At 33.9% G+C, this 25,712-nt stretch overlaps 4 protein-coding genes across 4 annotated transcripts; 3 read left to right on the forward strand and 1 right to left on the reverse strand.

Moving 5' to 3' along the window:
• The first annotated feature begins 335 nt into the window (after positions 1 to 335).
• On the forward strand, positions 336 to 9,255 carry LOC105673557 (anillin-like). The gene is made up of 20 exons (XM_012369277.2): positions 336 to 558; positions 858 to 1,002; positions 1,647 to 1,773; positions 1,939 to 2,133; positions 3,020 to 3,201; positions 3,296 to 3,481; positions 3,677 to 4,220; positions 4,292 to 4,581; positions 4,674 to 4,764; positions 4,847 to 5,082; positions 5,164 to 5,286; positions 5,375 to 5,556; positions 5,647 to 5,776; positions 5,857 to 6,103; positions 6,309 to 6,473; positions 6,560 to 6,783; positions 6,888 to 7,046; positions 7,142 to 7,364; positions 7,455 to 7,599; positions 7,669 to 9,255. The coding sequence occupies exons 2-20, from the start codon at positions 985 to 987 to the stop codon at positions 7,775 to 7,777; spliced, it is 3,576 nt and encodes a 1,191-aa protein (XP_012224700.1). The 5' UTR covers positions 336 to 558; positions 858 to 984; the 3' UTR covers positions 7,778 to 9,255.
• LOC105673563 (endocuticle structural protein SgAbd-6) lies at positions 9,253 to 11,837 on the reverse strand. The gene is made up of 3 exons (XM_012369287.2): positions 11,682 to 11,837; positions 10,462 to 10,706; positions 9,253 to 10,092 (listed from the first exon to the last, which is right to left on the reverse strand). Exons 1-3 carry the CDS (start codon positions 11,688 to 11,690, stop codon positions 10,032 to 10,034), a joined length of 315 nt encoding a protein of 104 aa, XP_012224710.1. The 5' UTR covers positions 11,691 to 11,837; the 3' UTR covers positions 9,253 to 10,031.
• Positions 11,838 to 21,274: 9,437 nt separating this feature from the next.
• Positions 21,275 to 22,421, forward strand: LOC105673561 (flexible cuticle protein 12). Its single transcript, XM_012369285.2, has 2 exons — positions 21,275 to 21,376; positions 21,931 to 22,421. The coding sequence occupies exons 1-2, from the start codon at positions 21,368 to 21,370 to the stop codon at positions 22,252 to 22,254; spliced, it is 333 nt and encodes a 110-aa protein (XP_012224708.2). The 5' UTR covers positions 21,275 to 21,367; the 3' UTR covers positions 22,255 to 22,421.
• A 1,705-nt stretch (positions 22,422 to 24,126) lies between these two features.
• LOC105673562 (flexible cuticle protein 12) lies at positions 24,127 to 25,157 on the forward strand. The gene is made up of 2 exons (XM_012369286.2): positions 24,127 to 24,362; positions 24,632 to 25,157. The coding sequence occupies exons 1-2, from the start codon at positions 24,354 to 24,356 to the stop codon at positions 24,944 to 24,946; spliced, it is 324 nt and encodes a 107-aa protein (XP_012224709.1). The 5' UTR covers positions 24,127 to 24,353; the 3' UTR covers positions 24,947 to 25,157.
• The last annotated feature ends 555 nt before the right edge of the window (positions 25,158 to 25,712 follow it).

Raw genomic sequence — 25,712 nt, forward strand, 5'->3', positions numbered from 1 at the left:
TTACATTAGGTCAATAAAAATTAACGTTTTTTGTCACAAAAACTTAAATGAATCTAATAGCGCTTTTTATTCTAAATCATATTTGAATTTAGCGTTAAAATATACATCAAAGACAGTAATTAGTTTTCTTGTGACAAAAATCGCGTGACCAGTGTTATTTTATTTAAAAATAGAACAGGAAAAATTTGTTTTTGTACGTCACCGCGTCGCATCCTTAGGGTATATTCAGACAAACTTGCACAAGTGCATAAGCATATATAAAGCATAAGAAAATGGACCAATCATGTGTCTAATAAAGAACGCAGTTAGTCTATATATTCCAATGTCTATGGATATATCCGTAGCGTCTCTTGTCGTTACATTCTCGGTATAAAAGTGTACGGTTGAGATCTATTCGGTGACGATTGAATTTCGTTTCAGAATGTGTACAGGTTTGATACTTTTTTTTCTAGTATAGACGGTTCATATTCAGATCGTATGTCGTATGAATTTATCAATCGCGCGATATCAAGTCTACTCGTTTTTCATCTGATTCTACCTTCTTTGTCTCTTTGAAACGTGAGTATACATTTACTTCCAAAACTGTGAAGAGTATGTAAGCGTCAACTAAATAAACAAGCTTAAGCGCGTAAGTTGAACGAACGAGAGGGGTACGTTGTGTTTTCTGGAGTGAAAGGCCATTTGGCGCGCATTTTTCGATGTATGTTTCATACGCGAGATATCGCTGCAAAGAATTGAGGGGTGGGAAAGTAACGAGAACTGTCATCCGCTCGCTCCTCTCCTCTCTCCGTTAACTAGTATGGCGCTCGCGTTTAAATTCAACGGTCGCAATTCAGGATACTTTCCTTACGTTACAGTGTAAGAACCGTTTCTCGGTCAGTTGGTTTCATATCAAGGAGTGCCCTTCGTACGTGAACGCTTGAGAGTGTTGATTTATTGAGGAAATTTCAATTGAAAGAGGCGTCGTTCTTTGTACCAGGAACAATGGAGCCTTTTATCCAGGTAGGAATCTTCTTTTCTTTTTTTTTCCTGTACTCAAACACAAACGCAGTACAAAATGCTGATGTAAATTGCGACGTAGTTGCGATTTGCAAATTATATTCATGAATGGTCTAACATTGATTGTACTTATATCGATTTAAACTTTTATATATATCTTTTGCTTATTATTATTTTTTAATTTCTTAGATAATTTTGTGACAAAAGTTTTCTTAATATTACTAGATTCAAGTATTAACGACTGATTTTTTTTTAAAGTAATATAAAAACATTTATTTAGAAATATTATACTCACTATTGTAAGCATTTATTAAAAGCATTTATTTAGAAATAATAAGTATAATATTTCTAAATAAATGTTTTTTTATACTACTTAAAAAAAAAATTAATCTTAATATTTGAACAACCTAATATCTTTAAACAACAAAACATGAAATTGTAAAAATAGAGATTAGTTTTATAATAATTATTAGTTTTATTGTTATATTTGTAATATTTAAACATGTGACATTTGTAATATTATTGTAATCAAATTAATATGAAATTAAATATGAAAATTATATAAATCCTGATATACACAAGCATTTTTGTATAATGCATTATTGCTATTGTATTATATTTTATTATATATTGAATTTGATGAATAGCGTATGCTGGAACGTGCTAAAGCAAGGAGGGAGAAATTAGATGAACAATTGTTAAATGCAGGACACGATATTAAAAAAAGACGGAGTCCTTTGAAGGATGCAAATGCTTTATTGGAACAAGCTGCAGGTAATTTTTTCTTTTTTAACAATTCTATTTTATATATTTTATAAAATTAAAATATAAAAAGAAAACAAATAAGATAAATTGTAAAATAAAATGTATAACTGCTGGCTTCCTATAATTTTAAGAAAAAAACTATAATAACTATACTATATGTATATTGTTCAATAGCAGCAAGTGAAGACTCAGCTAAATCACCAGCTAAAGTAACCACAAGCAATACTCTTCCTGCAAAATCTCCTCGCAAATCTCCAATGCCTCAAAGCGTTATATCTGAGAATAATGAACCAGATAACAAAGAGAATGGTGAGATTGGAACTTGCATGGTACGATCCAAATTGCAGAGACTTGGAAAACTATACTCTGGTAAGCAACGTAATAAAATAAATATATCAATATATTCCCTGCCATGTGGGTTGCATACACACCAAACTTTCCATTGTATATTTTTATTATTAAATGTAACATTTATCATTATTTAATAAAATCATGTATACTGCAGTTATCACACTGCGAATTGCAGTGTAATATATATATATAAAATAATATAAAGTAAATAAAATATTTATCTCGACACATGGGGCATATGCAATCCACGCGATATAAACGGAAAGTTATCAAAAATCGGTCTGACAGGAAATGTATTAAACATACATTTGAATGTTTTTATCTCTTTATAGATAAATAGTACGTTATACTTTTAAATCTTTCTCTGAATCTTTTTATTTAGTTACTCCCACACACTGTATCCATAGCTCGCCTACGCAAGTTGCTTGAAACTTGTTTCCTGCACTAATACATGAGTACATATTTAAATACAGCAAGCAGCACATGTGTGTGTGTGAATGATTATATTTCCTCTTTTTGAATGCAATTTCGTTTTTTAAAAAATTAAATCTTTAATTAAATAAAATTATAATTTTTGCTGGAAAAATTCTACAAAGGATGAGCTTATTTAAATTCCAGTTTTTTGTATCTCAACGAAAAGACAAATAAACTAACAAAGCAAACGCAAAATATATGTATATGTAATAATCGCGTGCTAAAAAATATTTACAAACATTTTGATCAACTAAAAGATTCTTATAATTATTAAACCAAAATAAATCAGAATTTAAAGGAAACAGTTGCGAAATTTAACGTGGTGATGCAATCCAATGATCCATTATACTATTTTTTAATTCTAATTTACTATTTTATATTTATGTACATCAGAAAAAAATTAATATATATATAATAATTTCTTGCATAGATGATTATAATCTTGGGTTAAGTTCTCCAATACACCGAACTGAAGAAAAATTCAGTGCAGAAGAAAACACAGAGCACAAACCAATAAAGAAAGGTGCTAGACTGGACAGATTAGCAGCTTTGGCTTCAACAATAAACAATTGGGAAGATGATTTATCACATCCAACAATAACTAATTCGAAGGTACTTTATAATATTTATTTTATATACAATTCAAATAAAATAATAAAATTATTTGTATATTTAATGGTGATATATATGCGCAATTCTGTTATAGACTAAGCCAACAGATAGCAAAGCAGAAAAGATACAAGCAAAGTTTAATGAACAAGTTAAAAGTGCATTAGAGTCACAACCCAGCACAAGTAAAGACAGCAAATGGATTGTCATTAACAGTGAGAAGAAGAGCAAACATCCAAGTCCAGTTAAATTAAAATGGGATAAAACTGTATTGGAAAACTTGGTAAAATATTTGAAATTTTATCCTTACAAGATAAAGTGCTAAAGCTTTCTAAAACTTTTTACGAACACTTATATAAAGTTTTAAACTTTTATACGTCCGTACTTTTTATATGTACTTTCATATTCCTCTTTCTTTTTTTTTCAAGAAGTAGTAATTAAATGATTATGTTTGGAAAGCTAAAAGAAATATTTACAGGAGGCTCAAGGCTTCAATCGTACGAAAAGCAATACTCGCCTTGTGTATGACTATAAGCATTGTTCCCAGGAATCCAATGCTAGAAGTCATTTATCGTCTAACAAGTTCACAACTTCTCAGCAGATGGAGGAAAAGAAGCAAATCTCGCCTAGCAAATCGCCGAGATATAAGAAAATGGAAGCTGACTCTGATCTGTCTAGTAGTCCTGCTAAAAGTAATGACAGTAAAGTTTCCAATACTCCTGAAAAAATGGTTAGAAACGCGAATACGACTAGCACTTCTCGATTACCACCAAGAACTGGATTTAATGGCTCGCCAAAGACTTTGGTACAACCGTCAGGTTCAGTGTTGAGTAAAGCATCAATGTTTGAGGCTAAAAATATGGATACAAAAGCGAAAGATCCTGCTCAAATGTCGCTTGCCGAAAGAATGGCGTTTTTCGAGCGGAATAAAGGAGAAGCGCCATTAATACCCAAAGCTCCGCTTACAATGTCGATACCGCCTAATAAACTACAAGAAAAGGATAAGCCAGGATCTAATATAGGTATGTATAGTTTTTAGTTGCAACAATATCAGGCGTGGAAAGCAGAATGTCGAACAACTTTTTTTTTTTAGATTCGTCTCCGATAAATGTCCCAAGTAAAACAGTTCTTGAGCAACGTGCGATATTTGAACAAGGTAACAATAAAAAAGTAGAAGAAATGGAAAATCATATTTTGCAAGCTACCCATGCCGAAAGACAGCGTGAGTTAGGCATGTTGCGTTCGCGCTTCAATGCCAATAAAGAGATAGCTCGTGCCGTTGCAGGATCTTGTGTTCGGACGAGCGAAAGTAGCGAAGGGGGTGGCAAGTCGTGCTCGCCGAAGAGTTCGCTCGTTTGTCCAGTGAAACCAACTCCTGCTCCGGTAAAATTAAATTACAAACCATACAAGAGAATAATGTGAACATGGTCAATATAATCATTATGAATTGTGTTTTTTATTTATCTTATTAATAGGATCATATCACTCAGCCTCCACCACCTCCGCCGTTACCACAACCTGAAATTATATCCTATCACAGCAAATCTTCTCCGGTAAAAAGACAAGGTACAGAAAGATACTATTTTTCTTCTGTATTTCTTATTTTATAATATTTGTAACATGGCAATTTGTTGAATGTACTTTATAGTTATCGGAAGTCCGCCAAAGGTTCATAATTCAAATGCAGTGTCCGAAGTTAAACGTATTCGCGTACGTCCACCGAAACCAGGAGCACTTTATCCTAATTTATCTGAAATCGAGGTTACAGAAAGTGAGACCGATTCAGAGTACACTGTTGATAGCGAGGCTGTAACAGCCACGCTTGATGAAACTGAAACTGAAACTGAAACTGAGACGGCCACCGAAGACGATTATTACGTTCAAGTAAAATGAATAATTGCATAATGATCAAGTGTATGTATGATGATAAAATTTACAATTATTATATTTTATAATTCTTTATAGGATGAAACTGATCGGGAGACTGAAAGTGAGCGGGAAAACATACACAATATATCTGTCGGGCGTACGAGTCTTGGGCGTAGTATATTGCATGCGTTTAATGAACGTTCGTTGTTTAACAAAAAGGTATGAATATGGGCACTAAGAGTGTATGTCACGATATTATTGTAGATTGTTATATATTTATTTTTTGTAATATTCCTTCCAATTGCAGAGAACTATAGAGCCAGATCCAGATAGCACTACAACAGACATTTCAGTACTCGATGAAATGGATCAATATTTGGATGAATGTCTTGACATGGAAGATTTTTGCGATGATGTAAAAGAAGGTCCAACACCACCAAAAATGAACAAAAATGGCGGGAGTTCGTCGACAGCGTGCAATAGTACTAAGTACGCCCAATTATAAATTTTGGTTTTTACTAAAAATTATTTTTTTTTTTTTTGAGCTCGTCTTTTAAGAGATAATTTTCTATTTTGCAGATACCGTTCGCCATTAAAATCTTCACCGATTTCAACTCCAAAGAAAACCTCTGATTTGTGGTTAGAAGATGGTGACAAACGCGTACCGTTGCTGCGAACCGTTAGTGCGTACAGACGCCAGCAATCTGAGGTAAATTCAATATTATTTTCATGGATATAATCATTTGAATGGACATGTGCATAAAGAAATTTATGGTATTATAATTTCAGTTGGTTAAAACGCCTTTGCGTTCATCTACAAAGTCAACAGGATCAAATTCAGCTTCTGGATATGCGAATAAACATGAAGATGAATCACGTTTGGTCGAAAATAAAGTGAAAAAATTATTGGATGACATTCAGCAGCAGCAGAAGAAAATCGAAGGAGCCTCTAAAGCATTAAACCTATGTAACTCTAGTGTCGAATTTAATGGCTCTAGTGAACACGTGGGAGCCGAATGGGCTTTGCTTATCGCTAGTAAATATTTATTTCTATATTTTTTATGATCAGTTTTACATACATTTGATGTTCATTAAATTAAATTGAATATATAATACTTTAATATATAATATATAATACTATTTAATTTTGCTAATATGCAAAATTGTTTAAATTAATCGTAGTACATGTAGTACACCAAATTTTTAAATCTTGATACAAAGAAAAATACCCTTTTTTTTAGCTCACAAACGACAAGCTGCATTGAATGAAATACAAAGATTAAAGCGAGAAGGCACATTGAAACCTGTCAGGGCAGGTTCGCCGGAAATGCAGGGTAGTGGATCTTTAGCCATTTCTGCTATTACATTACCACTAAAGCAAGAATATTTCCGGAATATGGGCATTAGTGAGTACAAAGCGTCAACTTTTTATATTGGTTTTATATAAAATATTATAGAATGTATAATAAAATAATTGTATCAATTGTTGCAGATACGTATCTTCATTGTGTTTGCTTGATGTCTCACTTAGGAGAAGTGATCGCTACTCAAGCAGCCACTGCTGAACCAGGTGATTCATGTATTCGGTTTCCCTCAATGCTAAAACTCGATGATTTGCACAGTGATTTCAAAATCAATGTTGAAGTATATTCTTTTCAAACTCAACCAAAATATTTGCCACATGAAAAGAAATATCATATCGGTCACAACGTAAAAGTGAGTGTAAAAGCAAGATTTTTTTTCTTATATTTTCGGAAACAAATATTCAATAAAAGAGAATTTCTAGGCAATGGTCAAACTTTTTTAATTTTTTTTTACAGACGATAAATAAGACGCCGAAAAAGAAAAATCAGTTTGTAACACCGTACATAGAAAGCCCAGCAGGTCCAACCGCGATCAGGTCACCTGCTTTCCAATTAATGGGCACTACCATCATTACTTTAAACGATGTAAATCGCGAGCAATTTACTTTGCTTAAGGTATGATTTTGCAATGTACAATTTCATAAATTTAACTTATATAATTAAATTCGATATATATATTTCCATATACAATTCGTGCATTTTGTATTTAGGTCTCATCGTATTCTCCTTTGGAGGGCTACTTGCGAATGCGCATATCGCGTAAACTGTCGGAGTCAGTAGAGCATCGTGGATTTTTGACAATTTTCGAAGATATTTCAAACTTGGGAGCCTGGCGTAGAAGATGGTGTCGGCTTAAGGACGCTAAACTTTACTACTGGCTACATCCTGATGACGAACACGAGAAAAATCCGATAGGATACGTTGATTTGGAAGGTAATTTTACTTTGATTCTTTGTTTATCGTAATTCTTCGATTATTTCGGATTTAATCTCTGATATTGTACTCACGGTATCACGTTTGCAGGTGTATTTACAAAGAATGTACAATTTGTAAATCGAGAAAAGTGTGCTCGTCCTTACACATTTCTACTTGAGACATCGAGACCCGCACAATCTGGAGACGCTAATAGTCTCGTTATGAAAACGAATGGGATTGAAACCACGATAGAGTATGTATCGTTATTTTCTAGTCTACTTTTCATGAAAGAAACATTTCTCTTCATATGCCATGCTTGCAGGTACTTTTTATTAGCTGACACGAAAGAAGAGGGATTACAATGGATATCGAAGTTGAATAAAACTTTGAGCTTAATTAGAATTTGGGGATCATTTAGGGATACAGTTTAGTATAAATTTAGTTTAAAAAATTGATTTAAGCTTTTGTAACGTATTTAGGTACGTTCCAATCTATTGAAGGTAAGAAATATACGATTGATGTATAAATGCATTGTTTATTGAAATATAGAATAAAATTTTTCGTCTCTTATTTAGTAAGGAAAATCTGTTATTTGGGAGTATTTTGCTGTGAATATTGATATGAGGGAAGATTTAGAATAACTATGTTCGACCAGAGTAGCTTGATTAATTCGATTTAGTCTAACTTGAATTACTCAAGCTAATTTTCAAATTATTTGAATTAATAAAAAAAATTCACATTTGTAATAATTATAAAACACGTCGCGTACACACAAAGGAAAATTTTACTCTGGTCGAACGTAATTTCTATTTTTTCTCACATGAATATTCGCATCATTTACATATTAATTAAATGTTATAACAGAATACTCTAATAATATATATATATATTTATATTTAATAAAATTATATATATATGTTTGACCAAAATAGTTATTTTTGCTAAATATTAGACGAAAAATTGTATCCTATAATTCCATAGATAATGCATATATACGAAATATATTTTTTTATTTCTAATCGATAAATTTTTATCGTATACGGACGTAATCTGTAGAACAAACATTTTCATATTTAATAGCTGTTTACTAACTGCTTACTAACAATTAAAATTTATAAAGATAATATATTTACAAACTTTTACGAAATTTCCCGCTAGAATTGTTTACTGAAATATTTAATATATTTGCAAATATATGTATTAAATATTCAATATATATTATTTTCATGTCTTTTGGGTAAGTTCTACATATATGATTGATAAAAAAGAATAACATTTATTACACCTAACAATTACGAAAAAAACTTGATATGCAAAATTGTGTAAATGAGTTTGCAATTAATCAATTCTATGATATTACAATTTTCTGCTATACTTAATCATGATTAATTTCTTGTGTATTCAGTCGCATTTTTAGTCATATATTTGCCAAGTAATTACATGTATTTCAATACTATTTCGATATAATATAACACATTAAAAAAATTGTAAATACTTTAATTGTATAGAAAATTAATCGTTACTAATTATATTAATACTAATATATTTATGCAAAATACGTGCAAAATTACGAGTTTATATATTAACATGTATCTAAGAGTAATTGATATGTAATTTTATACAACCTGATTTGTGTAATTGTCATACATTAATATACTAATGTGCCGATATTATTTGTAGCATAGATATTATCTAATCAATTTTTTATATCTGATTAAACATCTTTTACATACTACGAAAAACAATTTTTGTTTCTACTATCAAATATATATATGGTTTATAAAAATATGCTTACTTAAAATTGTATAACATTTAAGAAACTAAGAAACAAAATTTGGAAAAAAAATGTCAATGCGCTGTTGATTATGTAGAAAGAAAAATATTTGTCATTAAACAATTGTAGAGATTTTTCAGTTTGTATACAAGTTTATTTGTACGATTTGCGTTCTGTTAGATACATATAGATGTGTGTGTAAAAAAAAGCGCTCGTCAAAAACGCAGATACCGCGGCGCCTCAATGAGAGCTAACACCGTCGCCTCGCCAAGATGGAGTTACAAACGAAAAAATCTGACGTCTCTCGTTCAAAGTGTTTGATGATTTTGAGAAACTAAATAGTGGATATTACCTGCTGCGAGTAAGCACGCGTTTCACTTTTGAGGCAGGTGAATGCATGCAAACGTACAGCTCGTATTTCGTAATACGTGCGGATGCACTTTCCGCGAATATATCGAAGAAATAAATATAGCGAAATAATTTTGTTAATTTTTAAGAATTTATTCACGCAAATGTATGTGGCATTGTCCGAAGAATTATTTTTATATTTAAAGCAAAGGTGATTGTTGAAATCTAACGACTTCAGCCTAATCACAAAATTGTACAATTGTTATTGGTTTTAAACAATGATCGTATGCATGCATGTCACAGTGCCCTTTATGCAAAGTATTGCGATCAATTTGGCGAGAATGAATCGGTCGGAAAAGATCGATCGTGCAAAAAATGGATCATTTTTCAGCCAGCCATTGACAGCAATTTTTTTACATTTGCATTGATTTGCATTGGTGAATCACGTGTCTCGCACAAAATATATATATTACAATATTTTAATACGCGTGTAATTACACGAGTATACGTCGACGACCGGAGAGTCCTATGTATTGTAATATAATTTCAGTCCTCGAGTCCGGTTATTTCGCAACGAGATTGATAGTAGGATGAAATCCGTTCTCATCCGCGGTATAATCGACCCTATAATTAAAGAGGATGTTAAAAAGATGAATTTCATTAAGTGTCGTAATATCTCCAAACGACATGTCTGATCGCATATAAAGAGCACGAGATAATTTTATGAAAATCTTATTAATATTAAAGTATATTATTGAAATAATTAAATATATATTAATAAAACTTTTAATTATTTAATTTAAAATGCTCTTTTCTTCGTGTTCCAATTTTTATGGTTTTTTAAATAAGAAATACATCTTCAGCTGGAATAATGCAAGTAAATGTCTCATTTTTTTTCGAATATGAAAGATGATTCTTGTAAAAGCCTTTTATATGTATATATAATAACTTCTAGAATTAATTGGCTCTTGTCATCGCTTTGATTTCTCGTACCTATACGTGTGCCCGTCCGGCGCAATAAAACTGAAGCTGCCGGTAACGCTAAGTGCTTCGTTCTCGGTGCCTTCGTTTTTCAATTCGGCTGTTTCCTCCCTTTTTTGACCATCGCTCTGTTCATAGCTGAAGTGATATCCGCCCACCCCTATGTTGTTCACCTCTTCCTGCTTTACGATTGTGACCTCATTTGGATTTTGTGGCGCTGCGAGAGCACCTGCTACAAGCGCCAAGATGAAAAGAATCTGCACGGAAAAAAGCAAACAAATTACTTTGTTAAACAAAATAAGAACAAGAAGATTATCATTTTTCTCATTGTTAACTTGTTCGAAAATAATTAGATATATTTTGTACTTTATATTATAACGCTATATCATATATGTTTAAATCTTTATCTCATAAAGTATTTGTTACGAAATGTATATATTTTTAAATTATTTACATGTATTAATTTTATGTATATCGATTACAGGCCGCTACGAAAACTGATACGCAACATTTATGTCAAAAATTCAGTCGTTTCTCGGAACTTGACCTTTCGGCGGTCATTATTAGATTATTGTTCTTACGAAATTAACCCGAAATATCGTAATCGATTTCTCGGCAAGTGGAAAGATTTTTTTTCGGTTATATACAAGGTGTCCTAAATCTTATGTTAATCTGATAACTTTGATTAATTTGAAAGCAATTGTTTCAATTGTCGAAGCTCTTGAGTTTTTGAGTTATAAATTATATATATATAAATAGTTTTCGCAGGCTAATAATAAATTTTTCTTGATAAAGCTGAATAAACAAATTGCATTAATCAGTTAAATACAAAACTGATTTTGCTTTCTAGAATTTCAATTCAAGAATTGAATTGATCTGAAATGTCGAATTTGGAACATTAAGAGGTTGATGTGAGAGGTTTTCTGCAATTCTTCTGACGAAACAGTGTGCTCCTAATTGTGATCGTGTTCTATCATCCAAATTACATTCGCTGGGGTTTTGCGACGCCCTGTAGACGTTCTCCTTGCAGGTCGCGTGTATCACGCGCGAAAAGTGTGCGTAATCTCACGCTCACGCGCACAGATGTCACAAATCCTCTTCACTTTCACTGTTGCGTAAAAATCGGGAGGCTGCGCCCGAATCCACGGCACCCGAAACTGGCGTAACCCTCGGCTGGTCTCCCACCCTAAAGATTGCGCCGCCGAAAAATTGCACGATGTATTGCGACCCACCGTCTTCATCGCGATTAGATCCCTTCGTGGTCGAGCGATCCCAGAGACGACCCTTCGTCCTTAAACGACGACCGATACGACGTGATACCAAGGATTCCCGATGCATCTGCCTTTATATAGGCGGAAAATCGCAATACCGATGCACCTCTCCCACCCCGTGCACGCGGCAGCCCCCGATAGATTCGCGGATGAGCCTCTCGCGATCGCATCCCGCTAGGATGCATCCGCGATGCGATCGATGATGCAGCGGCTATTAGACGTCGGGCCTCGCACATTCTGCGCGATGCGGACGCGTAATTTGCTAAATATGTTTACCGCAAATACGTGGAAGACGTGACGGAACGTAACGACGTCCAACTCATCTTCTTCCATTGGGTGATATTTGCCGATGGGAAAAAAAATTATCATGCTAAAATAAGAATTATCGTTTATCGTCATGCCGCGTTTTGTTCGCTTACGTTCATACGCATTTTAATGCGCACACGTGTAAAACAACAGTGCGTAATTGTTTTTCAAATTAAATATTGATTGATGTTTTATAAAACGCGAATACGTTCTCGGCTTTGCTGCACTTTAAGCGTTACGCAACATCGTTGCGTCGCGAGACGAGCGCGTCTCGCTTATTTGTATGCTTTAACTCGCATGCTGTTCATTCAGGTGCATCGCGAAATAATCATTCGAAACATTTTCCGCAGAAACAATCTGCGAATCACTGTCAAGGGCGATTCCTCGCCTGAGCACAAAGACAATTGTTCTCGTTTCTCATATTACAATGCGGCGATTCTTCAATCGCTGCATCTCATCTTCATCCGTCTTTTTGTTTTTTTTTTCCCCCCTTTATTTTAGACATCGACTGCAAGGCCAATGTCGTCCACGGACTGTGCATCCACTTGCGTTGCGTTTTTCTTCGCGTGCAGATTCGACCGAAAATGTGAAAGCCGAAACTCTTGTGCCGCGAATTCCTACGATTGCGGTTTCATCGTTGTTGGCCAGAGGCAACATTACGGCGCGGTCGATACGTCCTTGGTCATTGTGACATTTGGTTTTCTCGAAGTTGTACACGCCGGAGGAAAGTTGGTGACGTAACTATCGGTGACCTTGCCATTTCAGAAGATGCGACGGCGACCAGGTGCTTCAGGAGGACGACAGCCTGCGGCTGTCGCATATATGCTCCATTACTTCTCAATTGACGATATTTTTCTTTTCTCTCTCTCTCTCTCTCTCTCTCTCTCTCTCTCTCTCTCTCTCTCTCTCTCTCTTTCCCTTCCTTCTCTGTTATCTTTTCTCTGTTTCCGTTTCTTCCAAAATGTTTGCCCCCTCCATATCTAATTATTTTTTATGTAATAAAAAATTGTTACGAATGAACTTTATAACATCGACGTCACATAGATTCTCGCTAAAATCAGCGAATCTCGCAGGAAAATAATGAAAATATTGTATGATGGATTATATGTGTGTGTACATGTATGTATATTACAATTATATTTGCCTAGATTCTTCTCTTTAAACAAAGAATGTTATTTTAATGTGACGTGGATTACCAGCTTTGATGCAAAAATATCTTTGCCGTTCTAATGTTGAAACACCCGTCTTTTCGTCTTTATGTTTTTTGCACGTGAGAAAGTCAGTGTTCGTCACGATTCGCGATCGTAAACGCAGAGACTCCGATGATTATACATCGATTATGCAAAGATCACGAAGAATACGAGTTTCTTTCTCTTTTTCTCTTTCTCTGTGGACCGTCGTATTGCATCTTCGTTCATTACGTGGGATTACATGCGATTCGCACGGCGAGAAATTCGCGTTTGCATTAATCTAGAACTGCGGCTTATTTTAGCTTCATTATATCATCTATAATTTTTTTTTTTAGACAAATGCTTTCAAATTCAGATGCGTCTTTTGCTACATAATTGCATCATTAAAATTCTCGATTTTTTTATACGTGCGATAAATCAATCCATTTTTATTGCACATAAAATATGAAAATATACAGATGATAAGGACTCAGAATAATAAGTAATTTTGCAATCACATGACACTACCAGTTTAATGAGCAAACACATTTTTTAAAAATTATCGCGCTAAATCCATTTCTCAAGAATTTTTTCACATTTAAACTAAATATTAATTGCAATAATATAATTATAAAAAGACCGACTGCAAATATTATAATATGCACAGGACCAGATTTAATCTTATGTTAGCGTTAAAAGCTCTCTTGTATTCTTATATCGAATGCTCTTCTGAGTAAAAGTATTGCTCGCCTTTTGTCAAATTAATCGATTATTTCAATATGTAAATGTACGCCTATACGTAACTAATGCTAATGTTCCATTTTTAATTTTATCGATCAAATTTAAAATTTAAAAAATTTTTAATATTTATAAAAGAAATAACTATAGTAGTAAACATATTTTTTAAATATATTATCGTCATCTTAAAATATGCGGAATAACTAATTGCTTACATGACACTTTAGCAAATTACTTTATCTCACTTTAGCAAGGAACTTTGATTTCTTATGTCACAATAAACATTAACTGTTACAAAACTTCACACTTCGATATTTATTAATCATTTGAAAACAAGTCAAGGATTTGCTTCGTTAATATTGTCAACATGAAGCGTTCATAATTAATCAAACAACATGGAGATTTAATCTTCAGATTTTTAGAAATCTAAAATGCTTCAGAATTAATTTTTCATTAAGAGAAAGTTGGAGTCGAATACAATTCGGATAATATCTTGCTTACGAATACATCAAAAATTGAATTTGCATTAATAATCGTTCTTTGGAAAAAAAATATATGTATAAGTCGTGATAAAATTTTGTAACGTACACGTACAATAATATATAATTAAAAGCAAATAAGAGAAAGTGAAATTGATATGTCGAAATGTCAACCAAAAACATGGATTTCCAGAAGACGTTTTTGCATCCACTTCTACGAGGGATCGGCGATGAATGATATACGAAAGGGGCGGCGATAAAAAATAGTACCCGTGTGCGATAGTCGATGAATTGCACGAAGGCACGAACCTTTTCAACGAGGCATTACAGCGCGAGGTTACAACCTTAAATTCCAAGTAAGGACGCGCGGCGTTAAATTCCATATAAACCTGTCTATTGAAATATGTATTTCTAAATTACGCAATAGATACTTAGATGTAGTTTTCAGGAAGAAAGACGTAAGATTCAAATTCAAATGTCTCATAAAATTGTTGCGCAATGAAAAATGTCTACATTTGTATTTTTAAGAATTAAATTTCTATTATTATTATTTTTTTAAATTAAATTTACTGACTTATTTATAGATATCGATTTATAGGTATCGATTGTGTAATATTGTGTAGCCAATAAATCTTTGGATTCAGAAACTAGTTAGCTACTGAATTTCCATCGCCCAAGAGGATTGCAATAAAGTTTATAAATATGCAAGTATGAAGAGCCTTTTATCTTTAATAAATTATCGACATTCTTTTTCAACAAATTGAAATTCTTGCGAATGGATTTTAATGTGATCGCGTGCTGCCGCAAGGTTGACACATAATATATTCAATAATGTATCTCTGGAAGCAGAAACCGGTGGCGTGCTATTTACGTGCGTATTAAAGAGTCGTTTCTCGAGATAAAGTTCTTAGGATCAATTTAGCGAGACGATTTAGAGAGATGAGAGCTTGCGGTGAGCCCGGCTGCCAAGGACGTTGCAATAAGTACATAGTCCGGTGTTCGCATAGACGCGCCGCTGTACAAAAGTGCGCGAAAGCGAGTAAATGTCAGCGAGTTGACTGGCTCTTTCCCTACTTTTCTCTTCTCTTAACCCGCCACTTTGCACTCGCCTCGCTCACGCATCATTCGTACACGCTGGCAATATGTTCGCGGCAGATGTGCAAGTACGTGTGTCGCGATACGCATCTATAAATATGGTTATTATTCATATCATCACTTTCGCTATTTTGCTAACTTATCGAAAATTTTATTATTCTTGCATTTTTTCTGTTTCCTTACTTTTGTCATATTTTGTACTATTTTTACTTTTTTTTTGTAATTTGTACTGTTCTTATGTTTTCTTATAAGACATATATGATTCAGTAAGATCAACGCTCTTTTTCACATACACGAGAATTGAATAATTTGCAATTGCGGATGCTCCAGTCGCAATAAGATTGGGGCCGCTTTTCGTTCGACACACGACAGAAGCGTGTGCCTTTTCGATCTCGCAACCGGCTGCAAAGGTCGGCAGCGGCGCGACTGCAACCTACGTGAGAAACGACGAGAAGTCGCGCTATCCGGTCGATATCGTCTTCGAGTCAAATGTCGGACGAAATTGCATTTCCGCGTGCAAGTCTCCACGGACATCGCGGAATGAAGCAATGTCACACAGCCTCCTCTTCTTCTACTCGATGAAATTGAACAATTATGACAATTGTCTCGCTGTCCTTGATGATGAATCCGTCTCTTCGTACTACCGTGTATTTTCACGTGAAAGTACCGTTTATTTACTCCGCCAATCTTTTTGAAGAAAAGTTCACGGCTCTTGGCAAATTATTGGAAATAACAGATCCCTGTGTACTCTTGACAAGTTGAATAGGCAATAATGGGTATCGCGATTATTTTTAATCGATAGAGGTAACGAATAATTTTCCGTCAAGAGTTTAGATAGTGTGGGAGTTCCCAGATCCTTCGGAATATGTAAAAATGCCTGACAAAAAACCGGCTCGGAATGCCTGCATGAATATCGATAGTTAGTCACGGTTAATCAAGAACGTAAAAAGTATAAAAAAAGTATAAGTATGTAGCAACTTTGGTTTTATCCTTGACCTTAATAGCCTATTTTTCTCGTTAACACTGCTTTTAAAAGCTTAGAATTTAATCCAAATCCTTCTTTCTCTGCCTACGATCCAATTTGAGCTGTACGAATGCATTTAAAGCGTCGACTTGCCGTGTTAAAAGTGAGATTTTAACAACAGATAAAAAATAGAAACAGTATCTGCATTTGATCAGAATGCTCGACCAGAACATTCGGTGTCGATGTTTTCCCGAAGATAAGCCATTGTTTGTTTCATTCAACATGCAAATCTCACACGCTAATTGGCACAGCGTGAGTTTTCCGGATCGCTTTGCCAGAGAAGAATCATGCGAACGTAATTATCCTATTTTTCTGCGATTTTGTTTGATTATGTTGCCTTATTCTTCCATATATCAACGTCTCGTTGATGAATTTTTCGGTATGATAAAAATGCATCAAATTCTTTACACTGTTCCCTATGATTTGACGTGAACATGAACGTGAAAACGAAATAATTGTATGGAATTTTAAGGACATGCGTGTAAATATCCGCTTCGTAACGACGTAATTTTAAACGAGACGTTCTTTCATCGATTGGCTCACCTTTGTGGTGCCGGCTACCTATTTATCGCCACCTTTAAACACCCTCACAGAAGGTCACATCCTGCTGGTATAATTATCTTATCTAGCTGCATCATCCGCGTGACGCGAGCCGCGAGGAAACTCCGCGCAAATTATGAGGATGTATCGTCGACCATACGTGTCGAACGTGCATGCATGATGCGCTTTTAGCATGCAACGACAGATTATCACGAGACACATAAGAAGTAAATCAATTGCCGATATCGCGTGCGTAAAATACTCAAAGGATGTTCGAAGAAAACAATAATGCGATTCCGCGGAACCGCGCGCTCAGTAGTTCATGATAGAACTAGTCAGACAAGCTCAATCGAACCTCGCTACGGCAACGCGGCATAAATCTAGATAATGACATTAATTAAATGATGTAGAATTTATAATTTTAATTTTAACGTGAGTTAGAATAAAAATAATAAATTTTTTTCAGTCAAAAATATTCATGTCAGAATATTAGCAATTTTCGAGCCAGCAAAAATAAAATTTTTCTTAAGCGTCTGAGATTAAACTAAAGAATTCGGCTCGTTATATATTTAAGTTTAAGCAATCATTGCCTCTCGATGAGATAAAATTTCTATTTTTTTCTACGTAAAAAGGTGCCAATTAATTTATCATAACAGCTGTAGATCAGTTACCAAAGCCTGCTGATAGATCATTGATGCCATGTGGCTTGAATCGTCCTCTAATGCAAACGAGTACCGTGTATACAGACTCATCTGTCTACCGCCCGAGTGTGGTGGCATTTAGGATCCGTGCCATCGTGCTCGGAGTTGATATTACGCAAGGAGTGCCTTTAGCCGGCAATGGCGACGACCTCGTGCGCGCGGTCCAGCAGGATTCTTGCGAAATTCTCGACTTGTGCGCGAGTTCCTCGTTGAAAAGCAACGTCGCGTCCTCCCGCGCGTTTTTCATTCGTCTTTTCACCAGCAGGATCGACGATCGCTCTTAAGAATCTCCGTATCTAATCACAACGCATATAATTTCACGGTCGTAAAACCGTCGCCGATATAAACGTCCGCAGAAAGAGGTTTTTCCGACACACCTCATCGTGCAAATATGAAAATTCCACAGATCTTTGCACGTTTAATATTTTTTTTCTTATAAAAAAAAACGCAAAGCATATCTCTGCATTTTTAACTTGTTTCGTATTTTTCTATTTGCGATTCTAAGATTTCTTGCCTTTGCGCTTCTACCATCCATCAATTAAAAAGCTGTGTTTGAATATCTCGTAGAAATAATTCTGTTGAAATTATTAATAAAGTTGCCGACTAAATTATTGATTATTAAAGCGTGATCGGATGATAGGGATCAGGTGTCGCCGTGGACCCTCGTAACACGTAACGCGTAACGTGTTTCAGATTAAAGATCTTTGCATAACACCGTCGCAAGACAAACGACTTCGCATCTGTTCTTTCAGAATGGTCGCGCATCTTTTTTGCATCCCACTGCGCCCGCCTTGCTCGCACACTAACGATTATACAATAACATCGCGCTTTTAAAAAGAAACCGTGCAAAAAAGGAAGAGTCACGATGCGATGTGGCCGCCGCTACAAGACCATGTACTAATTCGGCTGATCATTTAATATCCCATACATATTGTCCGTAAAAGTCTTCAATACTTTTCGTGAATTTCAAGAGTTTTTTTGAAAACATTTTTTTTGCAATAACATAATTAAAAAATCCGCGTCAACTTATCTATAATTTATTCCTACTTATTTTAATTTGTATAAAAACTCTTCATAATGTATTCCATTATTTTAATTTGTATTTTAACATTCCTTTCTTTAATTACAAAATAAATTCTTTCTCGAAGAAATATCAAATTTGTGAAAAGTATAAAGAATTAATGTTCTTCATTAATTAATAATAAATAAATTGATAAATTCTTTTTATCGATATAATGCAATTGGACATTCCCCGATCGTTAATCTGTCTATACTAATTAGCAAGTTAGCTTACGCGGCACGTGTATTATATATTATTAGTTATAAATGTATGTAATTATGTGTACAGCTTAATAGTATGTAGCGATTGCGTATGACATAACGCGATATGCGATGTTTCTTGTCGCAAAGATGTATTAGAAAGTTTGATAGAATCCTCGTGTGTGTGATGATAATATAATAGTATATTATATAATATAATAATACGCATGAGAGATAATATTTTGTTCGAGATGTGTGTACCTGGATAAATAAAAATCTGTCGTTGCGTGGAGAAAGCAAATAATTTTAATTAGATGTTTGTCTTTTAGTAATTTAATTTTCAATAGACGCGAAATGCAAGCTTATAATTTATAACCACTATAAGCCGCTATAATGAGAAATATATGCGAATAGTCCGATGTAATACTATTTTATAAGATATAATACTACCCACCCCATCGTAGATGTCGGATTACGCGAAAAAGATCGAAGGCGCGTGGCATCGGTGACTTTTATCCTCCCACAAAATAGATTTTTCCTCTCCGTAATGAACCTTCTTCTCTCTTTCACTCTCCTTCTCTCTTTCTCTCTTTCTCTCCCTCTCTTTCTGTCTGTCTCGATCATTAGCATAAACCATTCAGTTATGTAACTGTACACTTTCTTTTCAAAGTTCTGCGCGCGCGCATCATTTCACCTTCATTACTTGATGATATAATTCGTGTCAGTCAATGAGATTGCTGTTCAAGCGGAAGATAAATATGCAACAAAAGAAGAATTTTTTTGCAATTTTTATAAGACAGGACTGTCAATTTGGGCACTTGATGGTTATTTGAATATCAAATTATGTTCCGAACAAAATTTTGAGAGATATTAACAGTTGATTAATGACTGGAGAATATTCTTGCTATTAAGATAATTTAATACTTATGAAATTTCATAATTATTAAATTATCTAGAGAATAAGACAGCATTTTTCATTCATATATTTCTGCCATTAAAATTGCATGTCGTTCTAAATATTTAAGACTTGCAAAGTAAAATATAAAAAATTTTCCACCTAGGAACAAGTTGTCGTAAGCGTTAAGATAGCAAGATAAAATTTATTTATATGCATTGATCGTGTGGATAGCAATTTTTTACGATACTGATGTATTTTGCGATATACATAGCTGGAAAGCGCTGCTAGAAATGACGAGATTCTTTTTCTTTTGAGATGTTTCTTTTTGACAATTCCGGGACTATATTTTACATAAAAAACTTGTTTTCTTGAATCTGAAAGCAGACAAAATTAATTGCCTCTTATATATAAATTCTTTAAATATTAGGATGTGTCATCAGAGAGAGATTATTAGACTGTATAATTACATAATATGACACCTTTATGAATAAATGTTACGAAACATAATTTGGTATTCAAATAGTATAAAATAATAGTATAAAATTTAATCGCCCGATATATATATATATATATATGAAAAAAAACAATATATATATAAAATAACTTATCCATTCGTTTATAATTTTCTCGGTTTTTAATTTTAATTCTCATTAAATGAAATGTTTCATCGCCAGCAGATTTCTACAAATCACAGAGTGATGCAAGAAAAGTCATGTATGATGGATTATCCTCTTTAGGTTTATAAAATTTAGTTAGTTGTGCATTAGAACTACACGTTCGTATTATTATACGCATTAAGAGGAGTCTGTGTATTGCGTAACGTAAAAATATTGCAGAAGACTATCGGATTAAGATTCAACGCGGATACGCGAGGAAAAGAGATTTGTGCGTAACCTTTAACGAAGAATATCCCAAAGTGCATTCGAAATTGCTTCGAGGTTCATATCGGCGCTCAAATTACGACCGTATTTAAACGAACAATACACATTACCTCATTAATCTCAACAATTATTACAAATACATGACTGTTCACACAAGTTTGTAACTATAACTTTTATTAATAAATTAAATCAACTTCAATTAATGAAATCTTGTGTAACTTTTGCTCGGTAAAGGTGTAAATTATCCAGATTTTGGATATGAACCTGTCACGAGCCGCTCAGGTGAAACCAGCATCCATTTCACGCATTCCCGCCTGACATTCTCGGCCGCGCAACACGGTCGTTGTGCCATCACCGCTTATGGTTGGGCCGGTCATTTAAGGATTTCGACATGAACATGAAAATTTTGGCAGCGCCGTGAACGATGGTAGGGCGTAACTTGTACCGCAATATTGGCTATATATATTCTCCATCAGCCGTGTATCGAATCAGTCCAGTGAGCCATCTCAACTCAGATCATTTGTTTTTGAGGGAGAGCCACGAAACTACATCAATCATGAAGCTGGTGCGTGTTTTCCGAAGATAAATTATCATAATCATCATAATTGGACAAGATAAAAAACAGTGTTTGCGTGATCGCTCGTGGACTGATTCGAAAATATCGAAACTTCTCGGCAAATTCTTAAAAGAATCGTGAATATCTTTCGGAGTGGTGATTCTTTAGAAACTTTTCCTTGGTTGGATCTCACGGATTACCAAGCGATCGGAATATCATTTTTATCACACAGCACATTGTGTTCAAATCATTTAATTCTACTGTTATTTTCTCGAGAAATATACAAAATACTTTGCAAACGTTAGAATTAAAGAATTGCAGTCATTGTGGGAGATATTTTGCTCCCACGAGAATAAGACAGACTTTTCCATTCATATATTTCTGCCATTAAAATTGTATGTCATTCTAAATATTGTTAATAAGACTTGCAAAGTAAAATATAAAAATTTTCCATCTAGGAACAAGTTGTCGTAAATTTCAATTTAAAAAAAACTGAAATATATTGGACGTATTAAATGTACTGAAAATTAAAATAATGATTTGATTGTTAATTTGCATTTCAGATCATTGCCTTCGCCGCTGTCGTCGCTGTCGCTCTTGCACTTCCGCTTAGCCCTAATTATCAAATCAACCAACCTGTGGTAGTAAAGGAAACACCTCTGGATAACATCGGCATTGATGGATACCAATTCGGCTACGAACTCTCCAACGGCCAGGCCCACCAGGAGTCCGCCCAGCTGGTGAATGTCGGTCACGAGAACGAGAGCATCGCCGTTCGCGGTAGCTACACCTATGTCGACCCGGAGACCAACGTTCGATACACCGTCAACTACATCGCCGACGAGAACGGATTCCGCCCCGAGGGCGCGCATCTGCCAGCCGTCTAAACCCTAGCTAGAAATAGCTGTAAATAATAGCGCATCTCCTATTCAAACTTTTTTCAATTGTTTAAATATGCCTGCGCCTGCAGGAAGTCGATGTCTGTCCTTCGATTTCTCGATCACAACAATCCCATGACACAAACTTAGCTTTAAATAAATTCATTTTTGCATTATTCTTGTTGCCTAAATAACCCCATAATTCCTTCATTTTCGATAGCTCATTTTCATTTGTTAACGGAATGGAAACATTCTCAGTGAAACGAAGATTGAGCTTAAATAAACCTCGCAGATGAGTAAATTAATTCGATCCAATTAATTTGCTACAACTGCTCAATGTACAATAGTTATATAGTGCAATGTACATTGTACTATATAATTATTGACTACATTTTAACAACATAAAATTATTTTTACAATTTATTCGCATACAGTCTATAATATGCAATAAAATATGCGAATACGTTATAATAAACTGTGTGTAGGACAGTAAATTTTGATAATAAATAATTTAAATGCTTGGAATATAATAATGCATCTTAGACACATGTGTGTGAAGTATACCAGCTATTTAATTTTTTTCTAGTTCGTAAAAATAAATCGTGAAAAAATAAAATAAAAAATTACAGAAAATGTGAAACTCGCGAAAAATTATAGTTTTCTTCAATTCTTTGTCTATTTTTTACATTTGTTCTACGTAGTTTAATGTTTTATATTGTCCTATTTTCTTTAAAAAGTACCATTTTCAATATAACTAAAATTGAGATTAAATAATTATTATTTATGCTTTAATAAATAGAGTTTTTATGTGTTGATCACTTTATGCATTTTATATATCTTCAAGAAAATATTTTTATCTTTGCAAAAAGAAAGAACTACGAATTCTATTATTAATTTAATAAAATATTCAATATATTAAAATAATTAAGAATTGCTTTACTATTACTATTTTTATCCGTATTACGTAAAAATTTTTCTGTTATATTTAGTAAATATTGTTTTTTTCAAATAATCTTGAATCATATCGCATCTAACAAATTTGGCTCTTCAATAATGTGTTTTCAAGGCATTTTTCAATACAAACACATATTCCATAATTATATTAGAACACGGAACCTTGAAGGTAATCACATGCCCATCACATTAACGATGAGCGCGGAATGCGCGTTGCGTAATAAAATACATCGAAAGAATCCGAATAGGTTAAACAAGTAGTTTCCCTTGATACCAGAAGTTAAAAATATATTATTTTCACGTCAGCCTTCAAGATTTCAGAGAGGGCGGCCGAAATTTCGCCGATGGGAAACACGTAATTATATATAAGCGTAATAAATATCTATAATTAAATATATACTTGTCGCCGTTTTAGCCTAAGATCCTTTAATTTATAGAATTTAAAGAATGCGAATTGCTTAATTTGCCAAGTTTCAAGCATTATATTAGCATAAAATTACACGATTGATCAGTCAAGTAAATTCTCGAATAAAAGAGGTAAAGTTCTTTTTCTAACTTATTTAATTGAATAATAAAAAAATGTTTAAAGCTTGATGGATGCTTATGCCAATTTATGAACATCCTTCAATTAAGTAATATTATTTTATTATTATTTCTATAAATAATGTTAATTTATTTGTAATAAATCTTGAATAAAACTGCTGGTATTTGATTGTCTGATGTTCTTTTATAAGCAAAATGTATTTATTAATTACAATCAAACTAAAAATACATCAACCTTTTTGATAAATGATAAAAAATACAGTTTGTCTTTTGTGATAAAAAAATGATGTAGCAAAAGAGAGCAAGTATCTACAAGTAAAACTCGCGAGATCTGTCCATATGATAGTTATCAAGCATATGGCATGTGCAATGGATCTCAAAAAAAAAAAAAGCAATTTGCACAAAATTGTCATGAAGGTCGAAATCTTGACCACGATCGACGTGCGTGTTAAGTAGCGATATGGATAGAGAAATAAAGGTGAGAGGTAAACCGACAAAGGTCTAGACAAATTTTGGCAGTAGGAGGAACACTATAAAATCCCTGCTCATTTCGACTATCTACATCAGTCTCTTCTTCCGAACGAGAGTAGCTGTACACGCCTACCTTCAACATGAGAACAGTGGGTATCCGGAAATTTCATTGTAATTTTAACGAGTCTTCGATTCCTGTTTTCGCATATGTTCCGAACGCAAAAACGAAACTTGAACGAAAATGAATATAAAGATTATTGTCGTGTGAATTAATGTATTCAAATCTCAATGCATCAAAGTATTGCATCATTTTCTACATCTGTCCGACGTAGCGACAGCCTAAAAATGACAAATTATCGAATAAATTTAACGGAACGTCACGATAATCAACCAATTGTCTGACATTCTTTACTTCCAGATTATTGCTTTCTTCGCTCTTGTGGCTGTTGCTCTCGCAGCCCCCCCTCAGGATTACAGTCAAACAGTTCTCGTGAAGCAGACCCCGTTGGACAACATTGGCATTGATGGATATAACTATGGTTACGAGCTGTCGAACGGCCAGGCCCACCAGGAGTCCGCCCAGCTGGTGAAGATCGACCACGAAAATGCCACCTTGGCCGTCCGCGGCAGTTTCACCTATGTCGACCCGGAAACTAACGTCAGGTATACTGTCAACTACGTCGCCGACGAAAACGGATTCCGCCCCGAGGGTGCGCATTTGCCGACCGTCTAAGCCGACTACAACTAACGTTTCATATGCAATTTGGCCTTGCGATTGTGATTATAAGAAATTCTAGAAACGTTGTTTTTTCGATTTTTACGAATTTCATCTGATTCTAGCAATCTGATTCTACTTTTGTACAATACCTCTGTTCGAATAAACTTTGTTGAAAATATAAAAGAATATTATTTTGATCTTTGATAATTACAACTCGATCATATTGAGATCATATTGAGATATTAATTAGAGTTGTTACATTTTCTTCTCTCTCTCTTTTGAAAGCGTTTATACGTCTACTCTATTTTTAATACAGAAAATATAAAAAAATACAACTAAAGTAAACATTTAATCTTTTTAAATTGTCTGGATAGCTGAAACATTAATATACTGCTGTATTCTTCACTATTTGCGGAATATTAAAATGTATCTCTATTTTTGGGATTCTTGATATTTATGTATGAATATTTTTATTAAATGCTTATATTAATATTTATTAAAAATTTGAAATTTGTACTTTTATGTACTTTTAGTCATTCTTGAAAATTTTTAAATTTTATAGTTCTGAGCTCGAAAGAAGAACACATTGTTTTGTTCTTAAAATTACGTACGTTTAATACTCTACAGCTTGATAAAATAATTTTTTCGCCAAATTTATGACAAATGCCAAAAATTACAACATTTTACCTACGTTTTTTGAAGTTTACGACTTTTTCTTGGCTGAGAGTTACACGACTTTGAAGTTAAACCTATATTTTTTACGGTAATTCTACTGTGTGTG

Source organism: Linepithema humile, chromosome 7 (genome assembly GCF_040581485.1).
Source record: "Linepithema humile isolate Giens D197 chromosome 7, Lhum_UNIL_v1.0, whole genome shotgun sequence".
NCBI lineage: Eukaryota > Metazoa > Arthropoda > Insecta > Hymenoptera > Formicidae > Linepithema > Linepithema humile.